We start from the raw sequence: 24,714 nt of genomic DNA, 5'->3' as shown, positions 1-24,714 counted from the left end.
AGGTTCTTGGTCAAAGGGGTGCTTATTCGTTCATAAATATAGGTTACATTAGAGATTCCGTGGGGGTTTCAGGCTAGTGACTCAACCTATACAGTGGTCAGACAGGGAAACATGCTGGGATATATACCAAATGTTTCTCAGGGATGACTGTGTGTTTCTCAGGGATGACCGTGTGTTTAGGGATGACTGTGTGTTTTCTCGATGACTGTGTGTTTCTCAGGGATGACTGTGTGTTTCTCAGGGATGACTGTGTGTTTCTCAGGGATGACTGTGTGTTTTCAGGGATGACTGTGTGTTTTCTAGGATGACCATTGGGTGGTCTTCTACACTCTACACCAACGCTCAACATCTGTCTCATGGGGGGGGTTGGGGACGTGTCTCATGTCCTGTCTCATGGGGGAGGGTGACCTGTCTCATGTAGGGGGAGGGGGTGACCTGTAGGGGGACGGGGGGTTACCTGTCTCATGTAGGGGACAGGGGGGGGTGACCTGTCTCATATAGGTATAGTATTTACTAGAAGATTATCACCTGTTGGGTCTTAATTAACTCACCTGCTCTGTTTAATCATGTAATATGTATCTCACTTTAAACAAAACATAGGAATTAAGAACTAAATAAGAGAATAAAAATAAAAAATAAATAAAAATACAGGAAAATAAAACGAAAATCTGATAAAAGTTAAACATAAACAAATAAAATAATAAAAACAGAATTATAGAGAAACAAATAAATTAATAAATATGCAAATATATTAACAAACAACAAACGCACGACACAAGTTACAGTATACAAGAATAAATCATTTTTTTTTATGTGAGAGGCAGAGAGCCGAGCGTCAAGGTGTGACAGGAAATTATTACACCTGTTAAAATTTTACCTTTTTTTTTTGTAATGGGAAAATTGGAGGATAGAAATAGGGCAGAATATTGCTCGATCAGATTGTGGCAACTGAGGGCAAAATAAATTTATATTTCTGTCATTCTTGTGGTTTGATATGTGTGTGTGTGTGTGTGTGTGTGTGTGTGTGTGTGTGTGTGTGTTTATGAAATTCTCTCTCTCCCTGAGGTAAACTGCCTGAGATAATTATACTCAAGGTAAACTGTGAAATATTATGGTCTACCAATTATATTAACGTCAATTATACGTAAATTATACTGTTAATATTTCTCTTATAATATAAAATTATTTCTCAGTGGAAATATAATCACATATAATTCTTTCTAATATGCTAATAAATAATTTTTTTTAAATTATAGGTTTTAAATCCTTTTGTAATGATAATCACTAAATGCGTTCGCTAAATACGTTCGCTAAATACGTTCGTCGTCTGATTCGTTGTTTCATTCCGTTAAAAGATTCGAAGCCTTGATGCACTTTTCGCCTCATCTCTCTGAACAGCGATAATGACACTTATGACCAGCGTAATTAAAGAACAAATTTGCCCTGAGAGGCTCTGGTACGGTAATATTTTCTTTCTTTCTTGCGAGTCGAGCATTGATTGGTCCGCTGAAGAGCCCTCCGTCGCTAGCCAAGCCCGTTGATTGGTCGATTTAAGGGTGGGTCGTTGCTCCGAATGCGTATTGGATGGTTTAAAAGAGACCGTTTTCTAAAGACTTCACTAATCCTCTCTCTGTGTGTGTCTCTATGGACAATTTCTCAGCGGACAATTTCGCAGGTGGACAATTACTCATCAGGACAGTCACCCACCGGACAGTTACCCACGACAATACTCACGACACCAGACTACCCCGCCCACCCACCGGATACCCACGACATTACTCATCGGACGCACCCACCGACTTACCACGACAATCCCAGACATACCCACCGGACAGTTACCCACCGGACAATTACTCATCGGACAGTCACCCACCGGACAGTTACCCACCGGACAATTACTCATCGGACAGTCACCCACCGGACAGTTACCCACCGGACAATTACCCACCGGACAATTACCCATCGGACAAAAATCACATTACTGATTACATTAAAGAATAAACAACATTGAAGGTAATAAAAGATGGACGTTTAGGACTTTTTTTTCTTCTTATTTTCACAACTTTTTTTTTCTTGTAGGTAGAAATTATCTCGGGGTATATTCACACGTAAATCTAACCCAACCTAACCTAACCTAACATAACCTAACCTAACCTAACTTAACCTAACTTAACCTAACCTAATTCCTAATTAACTAATAACTAACTAACTATCAATAGCCACAATCATCACAAACAAAATATTACTAAAAACAAAAACAAAATATTATTTCTCCAATGTCACACTAATCACTTCTCTGTTATGTTCTGTTACTGTCATTATCCACCGTAATTACACTAATCCCACGGTAATTAATGTTCCACCGGTGTATTTTAGTGGTAATTAGCCTAATGACGTAGCGAGGCGCGATGGTTGGTTAATGACTCCTGTCCTGTGAAAATAACCCATTGTGGTTGTTATTCTATTATTGTAGTTATGGGTCCACTATTAATGGTTCTGGCCTGTGATTGGCGGATTTGGGGGTTGCCACTTGATCCTGATTGTTGATTGGGTGTTTTATGCTCTGTTGATGTTGGCTGTGCTTGCTGATTGGCTGAGTGGTCTAGAGTGTCATCCAATACCTGCTACCTACACTCGTTATGTTGTTAATGGTGCTGACTGATGATTGGTGGAGTTGACTGGCTGATCTGAGGGTTGAAACTGTTGATCTTATTACTGATTGGGTGTTCATGGCCTGTGTCGCTAATTGGCTAGCTCAACTTGTCCTAGATATTCGCTGATTGGCTGGCCCAGGATGTCCTCGACGTTCGCTGATTGGCTGGTGTGTTTCTGGTCAGTCGTTGTTAATCCTCAGTGGTGATTAGTTAATTATGGTTGCTTGATGTCAGATGATTAGGTCAAAGATTAATAACAGAGCCCATTATGTGTGTGTGTGTGTGTGTGTGTGTGTGTGTGTGTGTGTGTGTGTGTGTGTGTGTCATTGTTCGCTAATTAGTTGTTTCCGAATTTGTTAATAATAATGATGATGATGATGATGATATGTGGATAATTTAGTGATGTGTTTACTCCGTGATTTATGAGTTAGTTTCTCATTGGTTAGTTCGATGTCTAGTATTACAAATAACTTATCCGATTGGCTGGTTTAATATTGGTGTTGAGTGCTCATTAGCTGGTTCAAGGTCTGTGCTGTCTGCTCATTGGCTGGTTCAAAGTCTGTGCTGAATGCTCATTGGCTGGTTCAAGGTCTATGTTGAATGCTCATTGGCTGGTTCAAGGTCTATAGTGAATGCTCATTGGCTGGTTCTATAATTTCCTTTAGCAAAAATGACACCGAAAATCCTACTTCAAATTTGTGTTCATAATCCTCTCTCTTGATTGGCTTCCATAAATTGTACCGTCAACAATTCTTCAAGGTGATTGGTGGCACCAGATTTTAGGGTTATTAATGCTTGTCGTTGATTGGTTCCAGGAATTTTTGCCATTTTTTCAAGACAGGACAGAGACCCACAAGTGTTTTGTATATCAGTGAAGTGAAATAAAGTGGATAAGTTAGGTTAGGTTAAGTTATGTTAAGTTAAATTAGGTTAGGTTAGGTTAGGTTAGGTTAGGTTATGTTAAGTTAAGTTAAGTTAAGTTAGGTTAGGTTAGGTTAGGTTAGGTTAGGTTAAGTTAGGTTATGTTATGTTAAGTTAGGTTAAGTTAAGTTAGGTTAGGTTAGTTTAGGTTAAGTTAAGTTAGGTTATGTTAAGTTAAGTTAAGTTAGGTTAGGTTGTGTTAAGTTAAGTTAGGTTAGGTTAGGTATTTTTCATCGCAATAAAATAGTGAAAAATATGCCTGGTGGATAGTGATATTTAACACACACACACACACACACACACACAGATAGAGACCAGTGAAATATTTTTCCAGCATTCATCAGGTAAACAGACTGTAGGATCTTCTATTCTTACTCACAATCGTCGGTGGTGGTGTGAGGACATGCAGGGAGGCTTTGTGGACACGCGGTAGAGCTGTGAGCGTGTCAAGGTGGACATGTGCCACCTCATACCCATGGTCTTGTCCATATAAACACATCCACTCTCTCTCTCTCTCTCTCTCTCTCTCTCTCTCTCTCTCTCTCTCTCTCTGGGTCTAGTAACCATATTCTCTGATTATGTCTCTGTCTATCTGTTTCTCTGTCTGTGTCTGTCTCTTTGTATGTCTCTGTCTATCTGTGTGTCTGTCTGTCTCTGTCTCTCTTCACACACCCATTATACACTGGCAACCACTCAACTTCCATTACTTTCCTCCCCAAAATGAAAAATGTTTCAATCTCCCCAAGAGACATATTGGCGACCATTTTCATATTGTAATGTGTGGTTGGGTGAGAAAATGGCACTGACGCCTAGTGTGGTAAAGGTGGCACTGTTTGACGCCCAGTGTGGTGAAGGTGGCACTGTTTGACGCTTAGTGTGGTGAAGGTGGCACTGTTTGACGCTTAGTGTGGTGAAGGTGGCACTGTTTGATGCCCAGTGTGGTGAAGGTGGGACTGTTTGACGCCCAGTGTGGTGAAGGTGGCACTGTTTGACGCCCAGTGTGGTGAAGGTGGCTACTGTGGTGAAGGTGGCACTGTTTGACTCTTAGTGTGGTGAAGGTGGCACTGTTTGATACTCAGTGTGGTGAAGGTGGCACTGTTTGACGCGCCCAGGTGAAGGTGGCACTGTTTGACGCCCAGTGTGGTGAAGGTGGCACTGTTGTTTGACGCTTAGTGTGGTGAAGGTGGCACTGTTTGACGCCCAGTGTGATGAAGGTGGCACTGTTTGACGCTTAGTGTGTGGTGAAGGTGCACTGTTTGACGCTTAGTGTGGTGAAGGTGGCACTGTTTGATGCCCAGTGTGGTGAAGGTGGGACTGTTTGACGCCCAGTGTGGTGAAGGTGGCACTGTTTGACGCCCAGTGTGGTGAAGGTGGCATTGTTTGATGCCCAGTGTGGTGAAGATGGCACTGTTTGACGCCCAGTGTGGTGAAGATGGCACTGTCTGGCACTGAGCACTTCTCGTTTCTCTAATGGAATTACCTCACCCGTCAGTCGGGAACCAAAAGAAAAAAAAAACCCGAAAGCTTTTTGATGTTATTCTTGTAGTCACACTGAGATGATGGTGTTAGGTCACAATGAGTGCTAGAGACCCTGGTAAACTTTTCGTTCCATTTCGTAAACGAGGAAGCATTTATTTACCAGTCAGATTTTTTTTTTATATAAGTTATCGTTTATTGACAAAAAAAAATACGCATTATGAATGGGTTTATTAGAACAAATCATCATACCCAAGAAATATATTAGTGTTGTGTTCAGTATCTCAAGTTACATGTACACAAGACTCTCACAAACTTTACAGGAATAAAACAAGAGAAGGTGTAACTGGAGGAAATTTTCTTTGTTAAACTTTTAGAGCTCTGGAAAGTCTCGGAAAGTATTGTGATATTAAAACTTTTTTGTTATGAGCGGAAGAAAATTGTCATTGTTGTTGTTGTTGTTGTTGTTGTGGTGAGCCTTGTATTGAGTGGTGACAATTTGACCCCCCCCTCCCATTTGACCCCCCCTCCATTTGACCCCCCCCTCCCCTCTCAAAAAAAAAAAAGGTTTTCATTCATTAAATCTAGAATTACTATAAATTAACACAGTTGATTGAAATATTTAATTGAAAGATTTTGATCAAACTTGAAGCCACACACGACTGCCCAGGTGAGAATAAGACGAAGGAACAAACAACTAGTTTATCTTACCATTGTTGTCATTCCATAATCATCAAATTACAACAGCGCTTTCTGACTTCTTTTTGACTTACGTTGCTTGTCGTCTTCGCCTCATATTTGCTTCTATACGACACGAGTTCTATTAATTAACTTACTGTTTACCTGTATTTGTACACCTGCATGGTCTGGGTACATCGTATACCTGCATTTTCTATATACAAATTGAACCAATTATAAACTTGTACGGCGATCTTATTGAATATCTTTCTATTTATCAATGTTTGCCTAAATGTATGTATGTATGTATGTATGTATGTATGTATGTATGTATGTATGTATGTATGTCTGTATGTATTACCCAGAGGTTGATGGTGGACCTAAGCTTGACTGATTTGATGTAGCCTAATGATGGTAATTACTCGCTGGTTGACAAGACAGGTAGAAAGGACAGGTGTTATTAACCTCGGTGACAGTTCTCCTTAAGGCCGTCACTGATCTCTTAGCGTTCATTTAGGTCTCGATATTACTTGTGTGCACGGTGGCAGGTAACACACACACACACACACACACACACACACACACACACACACACACAGAAAAAACCCCACATACAAAATTAACATATAAACACACCTAAATCACCATCAGTCATTATTATTGCCATTCCAACCCAAATTAACATACTCAACGGAGACATAAAACCTCGTTAAATTAAACCAGACAAACCCAGGTTAATCACAGGTATACTCGCTCAGTGGCTCAACCTACCTGCCAACAGCCCCACTCACCAACATAAACACACAACCCTCTTGCTGATCCTCTCACAGGGCCTTGTTAACGTACGGACACAGGCTGGAGGCTGAATTAATCTGTTCTAGACTTGACCTAATTGTAACCGAGGTTGTCTTATCCCTTTACCTGACATTAACCTTCCACCCTGACTTCAATCAACCAAACCTATTCCATATCTATTCTAAATTAATCAAACCTTCCCGTAACCTAACTTAAAGTAGTTAAATTTACTCCTAATCTATCCTAACTTATCCCTAACCTAACCTAACCTAACAGAAAAAGAAGAATAGAGATGTAGTTAAGAAGAACGTGAGAGATATAGACGGGAATAATAAGAAAGAGAGGAAGAAGCACATGAATTAACAACTGTACAGGAGGAGGAGGAGGAGGAGGAGGAGTAGGCAGGAAGAAGCAGGAGGCAGCCAGGAAGACCCACAACACCTGCGGGATTAATTAGACACAAAATACAAATATCAAGACATTTTTAATTTCACCGAGAATGACAAAACTTCCTGTGTATATAATTCTTTATTTTTATTTTATATTTTTTTTCGTTTTTGTGTTACGTAATTTTTCTATACAGAGTTTTTTTTTTGTTCTATGTTGACCACAGTTTTGGAAGCCAGTAGCATGACGTGTTGAGGGCACTTGATGATAATAAACTCTATTGAAACTATTGGAATAAGAACTTTTAACTAAACACTATATATATATATGAAAATCTATTGTGTATAACTTGATGGTGCAGGTTTATGTTGCTGTCTGTCTGTCTGTCTAATAAACCCAGACCGTCATCACTGGCCTGTCTACCTGGGACTGTCTAACCTGTCAATATAACATAATATTCCCCTTAAAACACTTTCTTATACCATTTGTGATTCCATGTGTTTTATTTACCTTAGGTTTAATTTGATACCAGGTGAAAGGGGGGAGGGGGGGAAGAGGTGTCACAGGTACACACTCATAACACAGGTACGGCAGTAATAACTCGTAAAGGTACAAGGTAAATCAGAGAGAACACAGTAGCCAAAATTACTGTCATTAGCAACCATGCGTGATACCCCGAGTTGAATAGGCCACGGAGGGAAGCCTTGACCCCGCCCTCCCTCTTCCCTCTGCCATTACTACTCATTAGACTACTACTACTGGCTGGCACTGGGCTATTAACCTCCTTCACCTTGTTTACACCTGCAGGATAAGTATACTGCTTGGGTTATAGCTTCGGTCAGTGAGAAATGCGATACATGTAATTTTTATTGGTTATTTTTTTTTTAATTGCTTAGAGATGGATCTTTTGAATAGTAAAGTGTGTGTGTGTGTGTGTGTGTGTGTGTGTGTGTGTGTGTGTGTGGAGAGAGAGATTATACTGCCACTTACCATAACTAGTTTTTCGTCTTTATTCAGGTGTATAATATAAAAGTTAAAATTATAGCATTAATTTAGTCTTTCTTTCCTTCCAGGTGAGTTAATGAGGGAATAATTTATACCTGGTTGTTAGCGACTCCACAAAGGTAAAGTAACATCATAATGTATAAATCCCGTCTTGGTCCAACTACAGTAAGTGATTGTTTGTGTGTGTCTCTGTCTGGCAGTGGCTGTGTGTGTATCGTATGTCTGGCAATGGCTGTGTGTGTACCGTACGTGTGGCAGTGGCTGTGTGTGTCTTAACTCTTTCAGTAGCAAGAATTTTTTTCCCGGGTTGGCATCTGTGAATTTCGTGATTATATCTGTTTAAAAATCGCTACATCCTTTAGGAATTCTTGGATATCTTTCTGAAATTTACTGCAATCATTATTAAAAAAAATTCACGGTTATCTTAGTAAAATTCACGGCTGTATAAAATTCCCGGCAATCTTTGTAAGTCTCGCTGATCTCTTTCTTACACCCGGATCACAATTATTGGGCAGGGGAGAACGAAGGCAATTACCGGATTATTAGTTGAGATTTAATTGGCCTAGGATATCTGAACGACCCTCCCCCCCCCTCTCTCTCTCTCTCTCTCTCTCTCTCTCTCTCTCTCTCTCTCTCTCTCTCTCTCTCTCTCTCTCTCTCTCTCTCTCTCTCTCTCTCTCTCTCTCTCTCTCTCTCTCTCTCTCTCTCTCTCTCTCTGTCTCGCGGATTACAACCAGAAGAAGTACACAAATACACTCACATTTAATTCATCTCAGAGCTACATGTAAACGTAATGGCCAGAGAAGGAAAGATCTTAGCCATTTGGGGCAGTAAATGGCGCCGGGGAGAAATTGGCCTAAATACCCCAGGGCCATTTAGTCTGGTCGTAGTGGTATAGTAATTTATTTTCTGTTGTTTTACTCAAGTTACATGGCAGTACACACACACACACACACACACACACACACAATATAAATATATCTCAGCATTCTCTCTCTCTCTCTCTCTCTCTCTCTCTCTCTCTCTCTCTCTCTCTCTCTCTCTCTCTCTTCTCTTTTTCTCTCTATGGATTTGTTTAGTTCCCTCCCTCCTTCCCTCCTCCTCCCTCCCTCCCTCCTACACTCCTCTCTCCTGAATCCCTCAAGTCTCTCCCTCTCCCTCCCTCCTTCCCTACCCCTTCTCCCTCCCTCCCTCCCTCCTTCCCCTCCCTCTCTCCCTCCTTCCTCCTTCCTTGCCCTTCTCTCTACTCCCTCCTTCCCTACCCCTTCTCCCTCCCCCCTCCTCCCTCCTCCTCCTCCCTCCCTCCTTCCCTCCCTCCTTCCCTACCCCTTCTCCTCACCTCCTCCTCCCTTCCCCTCCCTCCTCCCTCCTTCCCCTTCTCCTCCCCTCCTCCCTCCCTCCCCCCTCCCTCCCTCCCTCCTCCCTCTCTCCTCCCTCCTCCTTCCCTCACCCTTCTCCCTCCCTCCCTCCCTCCCTCCCTCCCTCCCTCCCTCCCTCCCTCTCTCCCTCCTCCCTCCTTCCCTACCTCTCTCTCCCTCCTCCCTCCTTCCCCTCCTCTCTCACACTATTGATCCAAGAGCGGGGGGTGTTACTGGTGGTGGAGGTAGCCCTTGGAGAATTTATGTTATATAACTCGGAGGTCACAAGAGGTTGTATATTATCTTCTCCTTTCGCGTCTCGTGGAGTGACGGACGTGTCCTTGAGAGTGTGGCAGGGGGAGGGGCAGAGGGAAGGGCGAAAGGAGGGGCAGGGGAGAGTGGCAAGGGGTAGGGAGGAAGTTGGAGGGGAGAGGAGGAAAGTGAAGGAAGTGGTAATGGAGTAGGAAAAGTAGAGGGAAGGATTGACAGGGGAGAGGTGGGAGGAATAGGGAGGGAGGGAGAATAAAGGGAGGATAGAATGGTAGGGAGATTAGGGAGATGGTGAGGATGCGATAAGAAGGGTGTGGAATAGTGAGAAGAAAATAAAGGAGTATGAAGATGGAAAGGGTGGAAGAGGAGGAGGAGGGATGTTGGTGACAGGGAAGGAAGGATGGATGAGGGTGAGACGTAAGGGAAATGAAAAAGAAGTCAAAGTTTGTTTCAGGGTTAAAGTCAACAGTGTGGAACAGAAGAGAAGACGAAGGAAAATAGATGAGAAAGGAGAGAAAGAGAAAAAAAAATTGAAGAGTAAAAGACGAAGAGAAGGAGAAGAGACGAAAAGAGAACGAAAACAAAGAAAAATAAAATAAAGAGAGAATTAAAAAGGAGGTGGAAGAGAGGAAATGGGGAGAGATACGAAGAGAGGAATCGAGGAAAAGTTAGAGGAGAGGAGGTAAATGAGTCAGAAGGAAATAGAAAAAGAGAAATGTAAAGAGAATTAGAGCTGAAGAGACCTTGTTTGCTTTAAGCGTTACTCATGGCAACCGCAAGAGGGGGTCTAGTCTCTCTCTCTCTCTCTCTCTCTCTCTCTCTCTCTCTCTCTCTCTCTCTTTCTCTACGTGGCTTATTTCAGGATAAATATCTGATCCCGTATATGGCTTAGAGTCTGGCTTCTGAAGGTGATGCATCATCCGGCAGGCGACGCTGTAGGAGACACCCACTCTCTCTCTCAGGCTTCACATACACTCTCTCTCTCTCTCTCAGGCTTCACATACACCCACTCTCTCTCTTAGGCTTCACATACACCCACTCTCTCTCTTAGGCTTCACATACACCCTCTCTCTCTCTCTTAGGCTTCACATACACCCACTCTCTCTCTCAGGCTTCACATACACCCTCCTCTCTCTCAGGCTTCACACACCCTCTCTCTCTAAGGCTTCACATAAACCCTCTCTCTCTCCAGGCTTCACACCCTCTCTCTCTCTCTTAGGCTTCATACACCCACTCTCTCTTAAGCTTCACATACACCCCACTCTCTCTCAGGCTTCACATACACCCCTCTCTCTCTTAGGCTTCACATACACCCCACTCTCTCTCTTAGGCTTCACATACACCCACTCTCTCTCTCAGGCTTCACATACACTCTCTCTCTGAGGCTTCACATAAACCCACTCTCTCTCTCAGGCTTCACATACACCCCTCTCTCTCTCCAGGCTTCACATACACCCTCTCTCTCTTAGGCTTCACATACACCCTCTCTCTCTCTCAGGCTTCACATACGCCCTCTCTCTCTCTCTTAGGCTTCACATACACCCCTCTCTCTCTCAGGCTTCACATACACCCCCTCTCTCTCTCAGGCTTCACACCCCCCTCTCTCTCTCAGGCTTCACATACACCCCTCTCTCTCAGGCTTCACACACTTAAGAGCTCTTCAGGTTCTGTCTCAATATCAAGCGTCACGGAGCAACTGATTACGACCGTGGCTGGCTTGATGCTGACCTGGCTTGATGCTGACCTGGCTTAGGTGGGGCCAAGTATGAAGGGTGTCCTCCTCCTATTTGTTTCCTCCTCCTCCTCCTCCTACTTTTCTTCCTCCTCATCCTCCTCATCTTCTTCTTCTTCCTCCTCCTCATTCTCCTCTTCCTCCTTATCCTTCTCTTCCACTCCTCATTCTCTTCCCTCTCCTCCTCCTCTTCCTCATCCTTCTCTTCTCCCCATCCTTCTCTTCCTCTCCTCATCCTCTTCCTCCTCATCCTCCTATTCCTCCTCTTCCCCTCCTCCTCTTCCTCCTCTGTCTCTGTATTCTGTGGACTGGCTTTATGAGATCGTGGGCATTGATAGGGGGCGCATGACATGACTGGCGCATGACATGAGGGGTGACAAGAACCCATTTGCTCCTCATCTACTTTGTATGGGCGAGTCTTACACACACACACACACACACACACACACACACAAGGAGAGAGAAGAGAGAGAGAGAAGAGAGAGAGAGAAGAGAAAAGGTGTTTGAAATAATTTAACTCATATGTATTGTATGATGTCCTATTGAAAGGGTCATGGGTCAGGTTAAACACACTCTCTCTCTCTCTCTCTCACTCTTGTAAACTCTCTAATCATGTTACTCGCCAAAACAAAGAAAAAGTGGGAAAATTCGAGCAAAAATACACCACTTTCCTTCCCCTCTCTCCCGACTTTTCTCTCTCTCCCTTCTCCTCTCTCTCTCTCTCAAGTTCCCCCTTCCTCTCCCATCTTCCCTCATGCAAATTGACTTCTCCTTCCATTCTTTCCCCCTATCTCTTACCCCTCTCTTCCCTCTCGTTTCCTCCTCTTCTACCTCTCGTTTCCTCCTCTTCCACCTCTTTTTCCCCTCTTCTCAATTCCTTCCCCCTCTCCCTCTCCCCTCGTCTCCCAAGATGGCTGTTCACCTGACCGCTAACTCACTCGGTCAACTAATTCTAAACAACGCAATTACGAGCACCCAGAGGCAGTGGTTTCTCTCTCTCTCTCTCTCTCTCTCTCTCTCTCTCTCTCCTCTCTTTTTCTCTATCTTTCTTCCTCTCTCTCTGTCTCTCTCTTTTCTCTTACTCTCCTTTTCTTTCTCTCTTCTTGCTCAATTTCTCTCTCGTTATCTCTAAGTCTCTTTTTTTCTCCTTTTCTTCACGTACTCACTAACAGAGGAAAGATAAAGGGAGAGAAAGTTGAAGAAGAAGAAAGGGAGAAAGGAAAGGGAGGGAGGAGGAATAGGAAAGAAGAGGGGGGACAAAGGTGGGAGGAGGGATGGGAGAGATGGAGAGAATGGTGTAGAGGGAGATTAGATAAGACAAGGTGGTGGAGAGAGAAGAGAGAGAGAGAGAAGAAGAGAAGAGAAGCAATAAAAACACGAAAGAATGAAAGATAAGAGAAAAAAATATACGACTCAGTCTTTTTTTCCTCCTCGTACACCGACAAGAGCAGGTCATGATGGTACATGTTGGGACGTATTTTTTTTCTTTTGTTGAGATTATCCTTCTTTTATTTCTTACTTCCTCACTCTCTTCCTTGTTTCCTTTATCACGTTTTCTCTCTTCTCTTCTTCTTTATCTGATTTATGTTAATTTTACTGTTTTATCTCTATTTACTTGTTTACTCATGTCTCTATTCTTCCTTTTACGTTTCTTCCTCTTACTCCTTCCTTCCTTCCTTCCTTCCTTCCTTCCTTCCTTCCTTCCTTCCTTCCTTCCTTCCTTCCTTCTACACCCTCCCATCACCTCCCCTCCACACCCTCCCATTCACACCTCCCATCACCTCCCTCCACACCCTCCCATCACCTTCCTCCACCTCCTCCACACCCTCCATCACCTCCCTCCACACCCTCCCATCACCTCCCTCCCACACCCTCCCATCACCTCCCCTCCACACCCTCCCCTCCACCCTCCCATCACCTCCCTCCACACCCTCCACTCACCTCCTTCCCACCCCTCCCTCCACACCCCTCCCTCCCACCCCTCCCATCACCTCCCTCCACACACCCCTCCCATCCCTCCCTCCACACCTCCCATCACCTCCCTCCACCCTCCCATCCCCACCTCCCTCCCCACCCCTTCCTCCACCCCTCCCATCACTCCCTCCCCACACCCCTCCCATCACCTCCCTCCCACACCCTCCCATCACCTCCCTCCCACACCCTCCCATCACCTCCCTCCCACCCCTCCCCACCACACCCCTCCCATCACCTCCCACCCCACACCCCTCCCCTCCTCCCTCCACCCCTCCATCCACCTCCCTCCCACCCTCCCCACCCCACCCTCCCATCACCTCCCCACACACCCTCCCATCACCTCCCTCCACACCCCTCCACCACACACCCTCCATCACCTCCCTCCCACACCCCTCCCCACCCTCCATCACCTCCCTCCACCTCCCATCACCTCCCTCCACCCTCCCACCACCTCCCATCACCTCCCACCACCCCTCCCATCACCTCCCTCCACACCCTCCCCACCACACCCTCCCATCACCTCCCACCCACACCCCTCCCATCACCTCCCTCACACCCCTTCCTCCACCCTCCCATCCTCCCTCCACCCTCCCATCACCTCCCTCCCACCCCTCCTCCCACCTCCCTCCCCACCCTCCCATCACCCCTCCCTCCCCACCCCTCCCCACCCCACACCCCTCCCATCACCTCCCCACCCACCCCTCCCACTCCACCTCCCCTCCCACCCCTCCCCACCACCCCTCCCATCACCTCCCTCCCACACCCCTCCCATCACCTCCCTCCCACCCCTCCCCACCCACCCCTCCCATCACCTCCCCCACACCCCTCCCATCACCTCCCTCCACACCCCTCCCCACCCACACCCCTCCCATCACCTCCCCTCCCCACACCCCTCCCATCACCTCCCTCCCACACCCTCCCACCACCCTCCCATCACCTCCTCCACCCCACCCATCCTCCTCACCCCTCCCTCCACCCCTCCCATCCTCCTTACACCTCCCATACCTCCCTCCACACCCCTCCCATCACCTCCCTCCACACCCTCCCCACCACCCCCCCATCACCTCCCCACCACCCTCATCACCTCCTCCACACCTCCCACCACACCCCTCCCATCACCTCCTCCACACCTCCCATCACCTCCTCCACACCCCTCCCCACACACCCTCCCATCACCTCCCTCCCACCCACCCATCACCTCCCCTCCAACACACCCTCCCTCCACACCTCCCATCACCTCCCTTCACCTCCCATCACCTCCCTCCCACACCCTCCCTCCACACCTCCATCACCTCCCTCCCCACACGCTCCTTGCAGCTCAGTGTGGTATATATTCTAATAGATCTTCCTCTCTGTTGCTTTTTAATCCACTGCTCCACATTAGCACAAGTTAAGGCAAGGTTCTCAGGCAGTATTTTCCTCCCTCCCTGATATCAGTAGTTTCCTCCTCCCTGATATAGTAATTCCCTCCTCCTGATATCAGTAGTTTCCCTCCTTCCTGATATCAGTAGTTCCCCTCCTTCGATATCAGTAGTTTCCTTCCTTCTGATATCAGTAGTTTCCTCCTCCTGATATCAGTAGTTTCCTCCTCCTGATAGTAGTTTCCTCCCTCCTGATATCAGTAGTTTCCCTCCTCCTGATATCAGTAGTTTCCCTCCCTCCTGATATCAGTAGTTTCCCTCCCTCCTGTTATCAGTAGTTTCCCTCCCTCCTGTTATCAGTAGTTTCCCTCCCTCCTGATACTTCGCTTAATGTTATTCTTTATTTTGACCCTGACCTTTGACCTCTACCTTGATTACCATTTGGCCATAGCTTCACTAGTTAATGATTGTGTTCTGTTTGTTAAAGTTTTATTATAAGAATCTGTTCAGGTATGGATAATTGTTTGTGTGTCTTACCTGTTTTGTCCATCCATCCATCCATCCATCCATCCATCCATCCATCCATCCATCCTTCCTTCTTCTTAACTCCTCTTTCCTTCTCTCTTCTCAGCCTCTTCCTGTATCTCCTCTCTTCTCAGCCTCTCTCTCTCTCTCTCTCTCTCTCTCTCTCTCTCTCTCTCTCTCTCTCTCTCTCTCTCTCTCTCTCTCTCTCTCTCTCTCTCTCTCTCTCTCTCTCTCTCTCTCTCTCTCTCTCTCTCTCTCTCTCTCTCCTGAGTGGTTAACAAGACAGACAGACTTAACTACTCACACACAACACTCGAGACTTGGCCAGACCCTAACAATGCAATTACATCTTAGTTGTGCCAGCCAATCAGAGCCGCCCTCTCAAGTTCCCTCCACGACTGCATAGTTACTAAGAGGTTTAATTATAGAGGGTCGGTTATAAGGATCCGGTTGATGGGCTTCCGGATACGAAGGGTCATGGGGGATGGTGCGGTTGATGGGGTTCCGGATACGAAAAGGGTCCGGTTACTATGAGTGTCCGGTTATGAGGTGTTCGATATTGAGGGTTTCGGTTAACAGGGCTGTCCGGTTAACACAAGATCGTCTATCATTGATCCAGTTATTTGGGGTCCGGTTGTGTATGTCGAATGGGTAGACGGGTGGGTTGGGTAGTGCGTGGGTGGATAGAAGTGGGTGGGCAGAGGGTGGGTGAGCATAGGGGTGGGTGGGTGTAGAGGTGGGTGAGTAGTTAGTGTGGGTGGGTGGGTGGCTAGTGTGGGGTAGTTGGTTGGTTATGCAGAGGTGTGAGTGGGTAGAGGGGTGGGCAGAGGTGGGTAGAGGGTGGGCAGAAGAGGTGGGTGGGCTGGAAAGTGTCATTGTGTGTGTTGATTATGCGTGATGCATAGAGTATGGTTAGGACCCAAATCTTAACGTATGTGTGTGTGTGTGTGTGTGTGTGTGTGTGTGTGTGTGTGTGTGTGTGTGTGTGTGTGTGTGTGTGTGTGTTAGTAGTAGTGGAGGTGGTGGAATGGAGTGTGGTGATGTTGGTGGTTGTAGTCGTAATAGTGTGGTTGTGATGGTGGTGAGTTGTGATGGTAGTGATAGAAAATGGTGGTGATGGTGGTAGTAGTGGTAGTGGTAGTGGTGGTAATGGTAGTAGTAGTAGTAGTAGAGTAGTGGTGAAGTAGTAATTTTAATGAAGTAGTAGTGGTAGTGGTGGTGTGTAATGGTGAGTGGCGGTGGTGGTAGTGGTGGGTGTGAGTAATGAATTAGTAGTAGTAGTGGTGTGGTGGTGTGGTGGTAGCGAGTAGTAGTGAGGTGGTGGTATGTAGTAGTGGTGGTAGTAGTAGTAGTGTGGTATGAGTGTAGTGGTGGTGGTGTGGTAGTAGTAGTAGTAGTAGTGGTGAGTGGTGGTGGTAGTGGTAGTAGTAGTAGTGGTGGTAATGGTGGTAGTGGTGGTGGTGGAAGGACACAAAGGTAGTCTGGGGTCTATTTTTATCTCAGTGCCTTCAGCCAGAGGCCGGGTGTGATTTTACAGGAGTCTCTCTCTCTCTCTCTCTCTCTCTCTCTCTCTCTCTCTCTCTCTCTCTCTCTCTCTCTCTCTCTCTCTCTCTTTATCTCTCTCTCTTTCTCTTGATCTCTCTTTATTTCTTTCTCTCTTTATCTCTCTCTCTTTCTCTTCATCTCTCTCCCTCACTATCTCTTTATATCTCTCTCTCTATATATGGCAAGGACACGGAGAGAGAGAGAAAGAGAGAGAGAGAGAGAGAGAGAGAGAGAGAGAGAGAGAGAGAGAGATTTACAAACACACGAACACTAGAGAGAAAAGAAAGACGCGTAGAGAAATAAGCAAACAGACAGACAGACAGACAGACAGACAGACAGACAGACAGCCAGCCATAATACCCAACAAACAAAAAGACACGTAATTAAGACATGAGACAGACAGACAGACAGACAGACACTACCTCGTCAGTATATTATCCAGGTAATGGCTGGAGTTCCTGTGTTGTCATTCTAAGGGAAATTTATTATCACCTCGATTAGTATGTTTATATTTTGCTCAGGATCTGTTTGTTTATGTAAAGTCGTGTTTTTTTAGTTGTTTGTGTTTGTTTATAGTGTGTTATTGTTTATGAGTTGGGAGTAGTATTTTGGTTGTTTGTTTTGTACACACACACACACACACACATACACACACACACACACACACACACACACACACACACACACACACACACACACACACACACACACACAGTTTCTCGGCTGTGTCCATAAAACTCTCCTTATAAAAGTAAAGGCAGTCAGTAGTAGGTCTCCAGGCAGTTGAGAGGAGAGGCAAGTGGCTGCTCCACTTACCCTCCCTCCCTCCCTCCCTTTGTTGCCTTTTCTCCTGCCTCGGCCTCCCCCACTCTCCATTCCTCCTTCCTTCACCCCACCCTCTCCCTCCTCTCTCCCCGCACTCTCCGCAAAAATACAGAGTGCGGGAAATATATTCTGAAACATTTTTGTAGCATTTTTTTTCCGTGTCTATTACCTGAAATTTCTCTCACCAAAAAGTAAATATACCGTAAGTTAGTGCTGGTAGAGACGGCGTGGCGCCCTTCACCACGTGCACATAACACACCACGTGCACATAACACACCACGTGCACATAACACACCACGTGCCTTATCACACACCACGTTATGTAGGTGGTGGTATTCTGTGACCTCTTACCCCTCTAGTGACTACGTGACCTCCTCTGTCCCTCTTACCTCGTGACCTCCTCTGTCCCTCTAACCTCGCGGCCTCCTCTCTCCCTCTGACCTCCTCTCTCCATCTTACCTCGTGACCTCTCTGAGTGACTTCCTCCTCCCTCCCGGCAGCTGTTGTCTGGATACATGACAAAAGTTTGAAACAAAAAGAACAATTTTAAACAGCTGCTCGGGGTCTCCTGTGCCAGCTGTGTAGAGGAGACAGGTCAAGGTCACCAGCTGTGTAGAGGAGACAGGTCAAGGTCACCAGATGTGTAGAGGAGACAGGTCAAGGTCACCAGCTGTGTAGAGGAGACAGGTCAAGGTCACCAGATGTGTAGAGGAGACAGGTCAAGGTCACCAGCTGTGTAGAGGAGACAGGTCAAGGTCACCAGCTGTGTAGAGGAGACAGGTCAAGGTCACCAGCTGTGTAGAGGAGACAGGTCAAGGTCACCAGCTGTGTAGAGGAGACAGGCCAAGGTCACCGCGTTTGTCAGTCAATAAAGAAAATGAAGAAAGTGTCAAAGGAAGAAAATTGAGAAAAAAACACTAGATCTGTCTATCTTTCTGTCTGTGTCTGTCTGTCTGTCTGTATGTATGTCTGTGTCTGTCTGTCTGTCTGTCTGTCTGTGAGAGTGACATCATCTTCCACTGTGTTCGATTACTCTTGTCTTCACTATCTCCCTTCTTCCTCTCTCCTTCTCTTGCCACTCTTCCTCTCTTCCCCTCTTACTCCTCATCCTCGTTCCTCTTCCAACCCCCCCTCTTCTTCTTTCCCTTTGTTACCTCCTCTTTCTCACTTCCCTCTTTTACTTTCCTCTTCTTTTACCCCTTTCCTGTTTCCTTTTCTTATCCCCTCATCCTCTTCTTACCCTTCTTCTTCCTCTCTCTTTCTATTCCTCTTTTGCTCTCCACTTATCCTTTCGCCTTCCCCTCCTCCCCACACAAACACCAACTCATTTTTTCTCCTCTTCCAGTTCCTCTTTCCTCCTTCCTTCCTCTCCTCTTCCATTTCATCTCACTCTCTCTAGTCTCTCCTCTTTCTCACTCCTTTCATTTCCTTCTTACCACCCCTCTCTCACCACATCTTCCTTCTATTCTCTCCTCCTTTTCCTTTTTCCTCCCTCCTCTTCCTTGTCCTCCTCCTCCTCCTTTCTCTCTCCCGCTATCCTCCTGCCATCTCTTCCTTTTACGTTCTCCTCTTTCCCCCTCCTCCCCCTCTTCCCCCCCCCCTCTTCCTCACAGCTACCTTAAAAAATATAAATACGCTTTGTTCAAATTATGACCCAACCTGGCCAGCTGTTGCGGCCACCTCCTCCACCACCACTAGAGAGAGAGAGAGAGAGAGAGAGAGAGAGAGAGAGACAATTGCCACCACCACTACCTATTATCATCTTTATCACTACCAACAACACCATCGTCGTCATTACTACCATCATTACCATCCCCATCACCACCGGGGCACCACCAACGCGATCATTACCACCCCCACCACCACCAGCACCACCAACATGTCCCTTGCCTCTGATACCACCATTAAGACTTCCCTGGCTGTGTTACTCTCGTGTTAATCAAATTACTGTCCTACCTTGTCCCGATTTCACTTATATGGTTGTTATTTCCTTATCGTGTCGTCATTGATGTTATTTTGTCCTTATTGATGTTATCTTGTCCTTATTGATGTTATCTTGTCCTTATTGACGTAATTTGTCTTTACTCACCATACCTTGTCTTGATTCTCTCCTCTGACTGATTTATAACTAGGTTAAGTTAGTGTTGTACAGATGGCGCTGATATAGTGTCATTTTTGCCCCTAGATGGCAGCAGCATGTAGTTACTTCTAGCGCCAACTCTACACTAGGCGCCGACTTTTTGTATACCTGGTGCTTATTTATTCAGGTTCTCCGTGTGTTATTTTATCGTCAACATGTAACTAACTAGATGACGTCATGTTTTGTTGAGTAATCTTAATTGTCTACGTTTTTCCCAGAGTATTTGTACCAGGCACCATTTTGTAAACCTTGCTCCCTAACTGAGTTGGTGTGACTCCCTGTAGAAAAAGGTGTTTCTTCTTTCCCCTTTAGGCAATATGACAACATGGTATAGTTCTTCTTCTCTCCACCAGATGGCAGTATCACAAGATAACCGCTGGCAGAAAGATGCCGCCGATCAAAACTTCGACTACATGTTCAAATTGCTCATCATCGGCAACTCGTCGGTGGGCAAGACCTCCTTCCTCTTCCGCTACGCTGACGACTCCTTCACCTCGGCGTTCGTCAGCACTGTAGGGATCGACTTCAAGGTGAAAACCGTCTTCAGGAACGACAAGAGAGTCAAGCTTCAGATCTGGGTGAGTAGGAGAGTTTGGTTACCTGTTGACAAGGTGAGGCATTTCCATCTGAGAGTGCAACTGCCGAGTGGACACAACGCTCGCCAGTTGTTCTAAGGATCGCTTGAAAAATGAAGGTGGTTGAATGCAGTGCTGGCCACACTTCCTCCTTGTGTACCGAAACCTTGTAGTGAAATCTGTCCACACTGCCCCTAATGTAAACACTCATTAATGGGTAGCAAACACAGTACACACCAGAGATTAGTTATATAAGTGTGTTACAACATAACGTGTGGAGGTAAACACAGCATGGAACACCTCCCTGACGGCTCCTTCCAGCAGGTCCATACCGTCCACGTCTCTTGGTGCCCCTCCCCCCTCCCCCCGCGGCCCACATACAAAGAAATAGTCCAGGAGAGTGAGACCTGGGCCACTGTATTGGTCCTGGGACGTTAGCTTTGAGTCGCCCTTGTATATATATATATATATATATATATATATATATATATATATATATATATATATATATATATATATATATATATATATATATATATATATATATATATATATATATTGAAGCTTTAATTGTCGTTGTAACTGAAAAACTAAATTACTGTATCAAGAAAAATATGAGACAGTTAAATAAAATACCTCTGGCATACCAACTCATATTTACTCTTATAACAACTGATATGGAATGATCTTTTGACCCTTATGTATGACCTTTTATGAATTTGTGTTATATTTTTTTGACCTGTGATGACATTTTCTGACTTTGAGTGACCTTGTGACCTCCCATGACTGTGTGTGTGTGTCCTGAGAAACTTTATTTGACCTCGTGTGACCTTGGCAAGTACAGTACTGGGTTAGTGTAGCAGAAGAAACGAGCTTCGCCTTCCCGGCTCCTTGAGTTGTGATGGTGATGATTATGGTGGGTGGTGGTGGTGAGGTGGTAGTAGCGAGTGTGGTATTAGTATCAATAATGGTAGTGGTGGTGATAGTGATGGTGGTGATGGTAGTGGTGGGAGCGATAAAGGGGGGACAATTGATACCAGCATCCGACGGCGCCTTGTCAGATCAGCCCTACTCAGGTCTAAACGCTCTGTTGCCACGTTGCCATACATACCAAACACATACATATGCAGATACCAACACACACACACACACACACACACACACACACACACACCTTTCCCTTCCTCCCCATTCTTCCTCTTCTTTTCCTTCCCTCTCCTTCCGCTTACCTCCTTTCCCTTCCACTAATCTCGCCCACTTCCTCCCTCCTCTCCTCTCGTCTTACCACCACTATCCATCCCTTCCATTCCCTCTCCTTTCCTCGCCCTTTCTCTCCCCTTCCATCCTCTCTCTCACCAGCCCCACCTCCTCTTCTCCTTCCCCTCCCCTACCCCCTCCCTCCCCGCATACCTTGTACAGGTGTTGCACTCACATTAATTACCCCAGACCACGCTCACTTGAGGCCTCACACATGTTGCTCCAGTGTGTACAGTAGGTGGAACTACGATCCACACACACACACACACACACACACACACACACACACACACACACACACACCAGTTTCAATCAGTCAGATAAGCGACGTCTCCCAGATGTATACAACCATAAACAAATTTCTCAATTTCACTTCATAATTATTCAAAGTACAGCATTTGCAGTCCTATTTTGTGTGGAGTCAGACTGGACGACGCTACGGTAGTTATTATTATTCAATGTTTGGCAATAGTTAGCTCGACTCATCACCTTATCGACCCTCACAAATGAATCATTCTCCCAGCAAATTATTCACTCGACTCGGACTTGCAACACTACAATGGGCCTCTTGACAAGACTTCTTCAGCCACCAATGATTTTCCGGAAATGGCGGAGAAAAGTCGTGTGAAAGAAGAAGTGAAGCGGAGGAAGGTGTGAAGTGTTACCTGAGAAATATTTGACTGAACGAAGCAGTTAAAGGTGCTGTTGTGTTAGACGAACCTTTGATTAAAACAGTTGAAGGTGTATGCGTAGTGGAGAAAACTTTGCATGAACTAAGCAGCGAAACAATTAAAGGTTAAATTGCACCTGAAGAAGAGCAACTTGGTATGTGTGACGCATTGAAGCAGTGTTAACAATATAAGACGCAGTAGTAGGCTTACCAGACTCCTCCTGAGAGTAAAAAAAAAGTAACTCGGTTTGGGGTCCTCTTAACCCGTACCTGGAGGAGACGCTGCAGGGAGAGAAGCTGGGATGGTCACACCTGTAGCAGATTATTATTATTATTATTATTATTATTATTATTATTATTATTATTATTATTATTATTATTATTATTATTATTATTATTATTATTATTATTATTATTATTATTATTGTTGTTGTTGTTAGTTTACGACTGTCACAATATTCACTACAAGACATAAGAAAATTGTATAGTGTACTACTGGTGTGTCATGTGTATACTGTATTCCCTTACGCTGGTCATACACAGGACTTAACCTAAGTATGGACTAACATACTTAACACAGATTACAGAAGGTGCAGGGCCTTACTAATGTGTGTGTCGTGTGTGTGTGTGTGGGAGTGTGTGACGAGAGTGTAGGTGAGTGTGACGTGTGTGGGAGGTAGTGAAAGGTGTATGAGCGAGTGTAGGAGAGAGAGAGAGAGAGAGAGAGAGAGAGAGAGAGAGAGAGAGAGAGAGAGAGAGAGAGAGAGAGAGAGAATTCTTCAGGCCAGTGCAGTATTATGACAAACTGTGTCACTGTTGATGAGTCCTCTGGGGAAATCAGCTGAAGAGTCCCCCTGACACTACTAGTTGGTTTTGTCTGATCAAGAAGGATTTGTCTCAACTCTGCTTCCCTGTCTCTCTGTATGCCTCCCTGTCTCTCTCTCTCTCTGTATGCCTGCCTCTCTGTCTGCCTCCCTCTCTCTCTGTCTGCCTCCCTGCCTCTCTGCATCCCTCCCTGTCTCCTTGTCTCTCTGTATGCCTGCCTGTATCTCTGTATGCCTCCCTGCCTCTGTCTCCTTCCCTGTCTCTCTGCCTCTCTGTATGCTTCCCTGTCTCTCTGCCTCTCTGTCCGCCTCCCTGTCTCTCTCTTTGCCTGCATGCCTGTCTGCTCGTCTGCCCACCTATAAGTAAATGTCTGCTTACTTACGGGGAAGACAGTGTGGGGCGCTTGTTGTACTCTTATGATGTTCTCTGACAATCAAGCAAAACAATAACAACAACAACAATAACAACAACAACACTAACAACAACAATAATAACAATAATAACTACAACAGCATCACTTTAAACAATAACATCTCCATAGTTCACCAGTTTCACATGGTGTGTTTGGCCTCGTTACCACCTATCTACCCATTGCACCCAGTACGGTATTCTGTTGACATTACGGAATTGGAAGCGCAATTTGGCGGACCCATTTTTGCTTGCCAGCTCATTATTGGAACTTTGGGATAAAAGACGCAACTAAATGAACTGTTGCCGAAAAGCTGCTGGTTGATAATTGGGAAATATATATCAGGAAATTATATATTATTGATATGTTTGGGAAGTTCGTTATTAATTAAAAGTATATGTTGACGAGAGAAATAGACAGCGGGGAAAATTTTTATATTTTTAGGGGAAAAATGACGTTGATAATATATTTAGCAAGTGTTGTGGGGGGGGGGGGTTAAATATAAAGGGAAAAAATAGCAAAAACTAAATAAAAAATACGTGTAAAAAATAAAATAGGGAAAAAGATACGATTGAAAAATTATATATAAAATGTTGTGTAAATTATTAGTGAATAATATGATAGAAAAAATAATAAATGGCATAAAATATGAGAAAAATAGAAGGGAAAAAAGTATTATGTGATAAAGTAGAAAAAATAAATAAAAATAATGCAGGAGGGAAAAAAAATAGTAGGTGGATGATATATAACTACGTGGGTCATTGAGAGGCTGATACATAACTACGTGGGTCATTGAGAGGCTGATACATAACTACGTGGGTCATTTAGAGGTTGATACATAACCACGTTTCAACAAATTGGAAATAAATCGGGAAAAAAAATCGGCTAAGGAGAGGAGATCGACTAAATCGGACTAATCGACGAGGGAATCCAGCCAGGGTGGTGGTGAAGGACGGCAATGAGGACTTGGTGGATCCATCGACCTCTTAGCATGATGAGACGGGTGTTGGTGCCAGTCTTCAGTCACATAGTTAGGGGAGGGGGAGGAGGGGCAGTATCCTAGACCAGTACTGTGAGGAAGAAGAAGAAGAAGAAGAAGGGGCAGTATCCTAGGCCACTACTGTGAGGAAGAAGAAGAAGAAGAAGAAGAAGAAGAAGAAGAAGAAGAATCCTAGGCCACTACTGTGAGGAAGAAGGACAACAACAACAACAACTATCCTACCACGAATAGGTTACAGTTTTGATAGTTACTGAAGACACAAATTGAAAAGGTTCGGTTTTTATTTCGCGTTATCGGTGATGTTTACATGGAAAAGAAATTACCAGATGAAT

The 24,714-nt window shown here is 45.1% G+C and overlaps 1 protein-coding gene across 3 annotated transcripts in view; it reads left to right on the top strand.

Annotated features, from left to right (window-relative positions):
• Positions 1 to 24,714, top strand: part of LOC121871751 (ras-related protein Rab-3) — a 100,984-nt gene that overhangs the window by 37,214 nt on the left and 39,056 nt on the right. For all 3 annotated transcript variants that reach the window (XM_042374200.1, XM_042374183.1, XM_042374192.1), the window contains exon 2: positions 20,000 to 20,224. In XM_042374200.1, coding sequence (XP_042230134.1) covers positions 20,000 to 20,224 — 225 coding nt within the window. The remainder of the gene's footprint in view (positions 1 to 19,999; positions 20,225 to 24,714) is intronic.

This window comes from Homarus americanus, unplaced genomic scaffold, assembly GCF_018991925.1.
Source record: "Homarus americanus isolate GMGI-L3 unplaced genomic scaffold, GMGI_Hamer_2.0 scaffold3806, whole genome shotgun sequence".
NCBI lineage: Eukaryota > Metazoa > Arthropoda > Malacostraca > Decapoda > Nephropidae > Homarus > Homarus americanus.
Note: the sequence above shows the minus strand (reverse complement) of the source record. Positions and strands in the feature narration are given on the sequence as shown.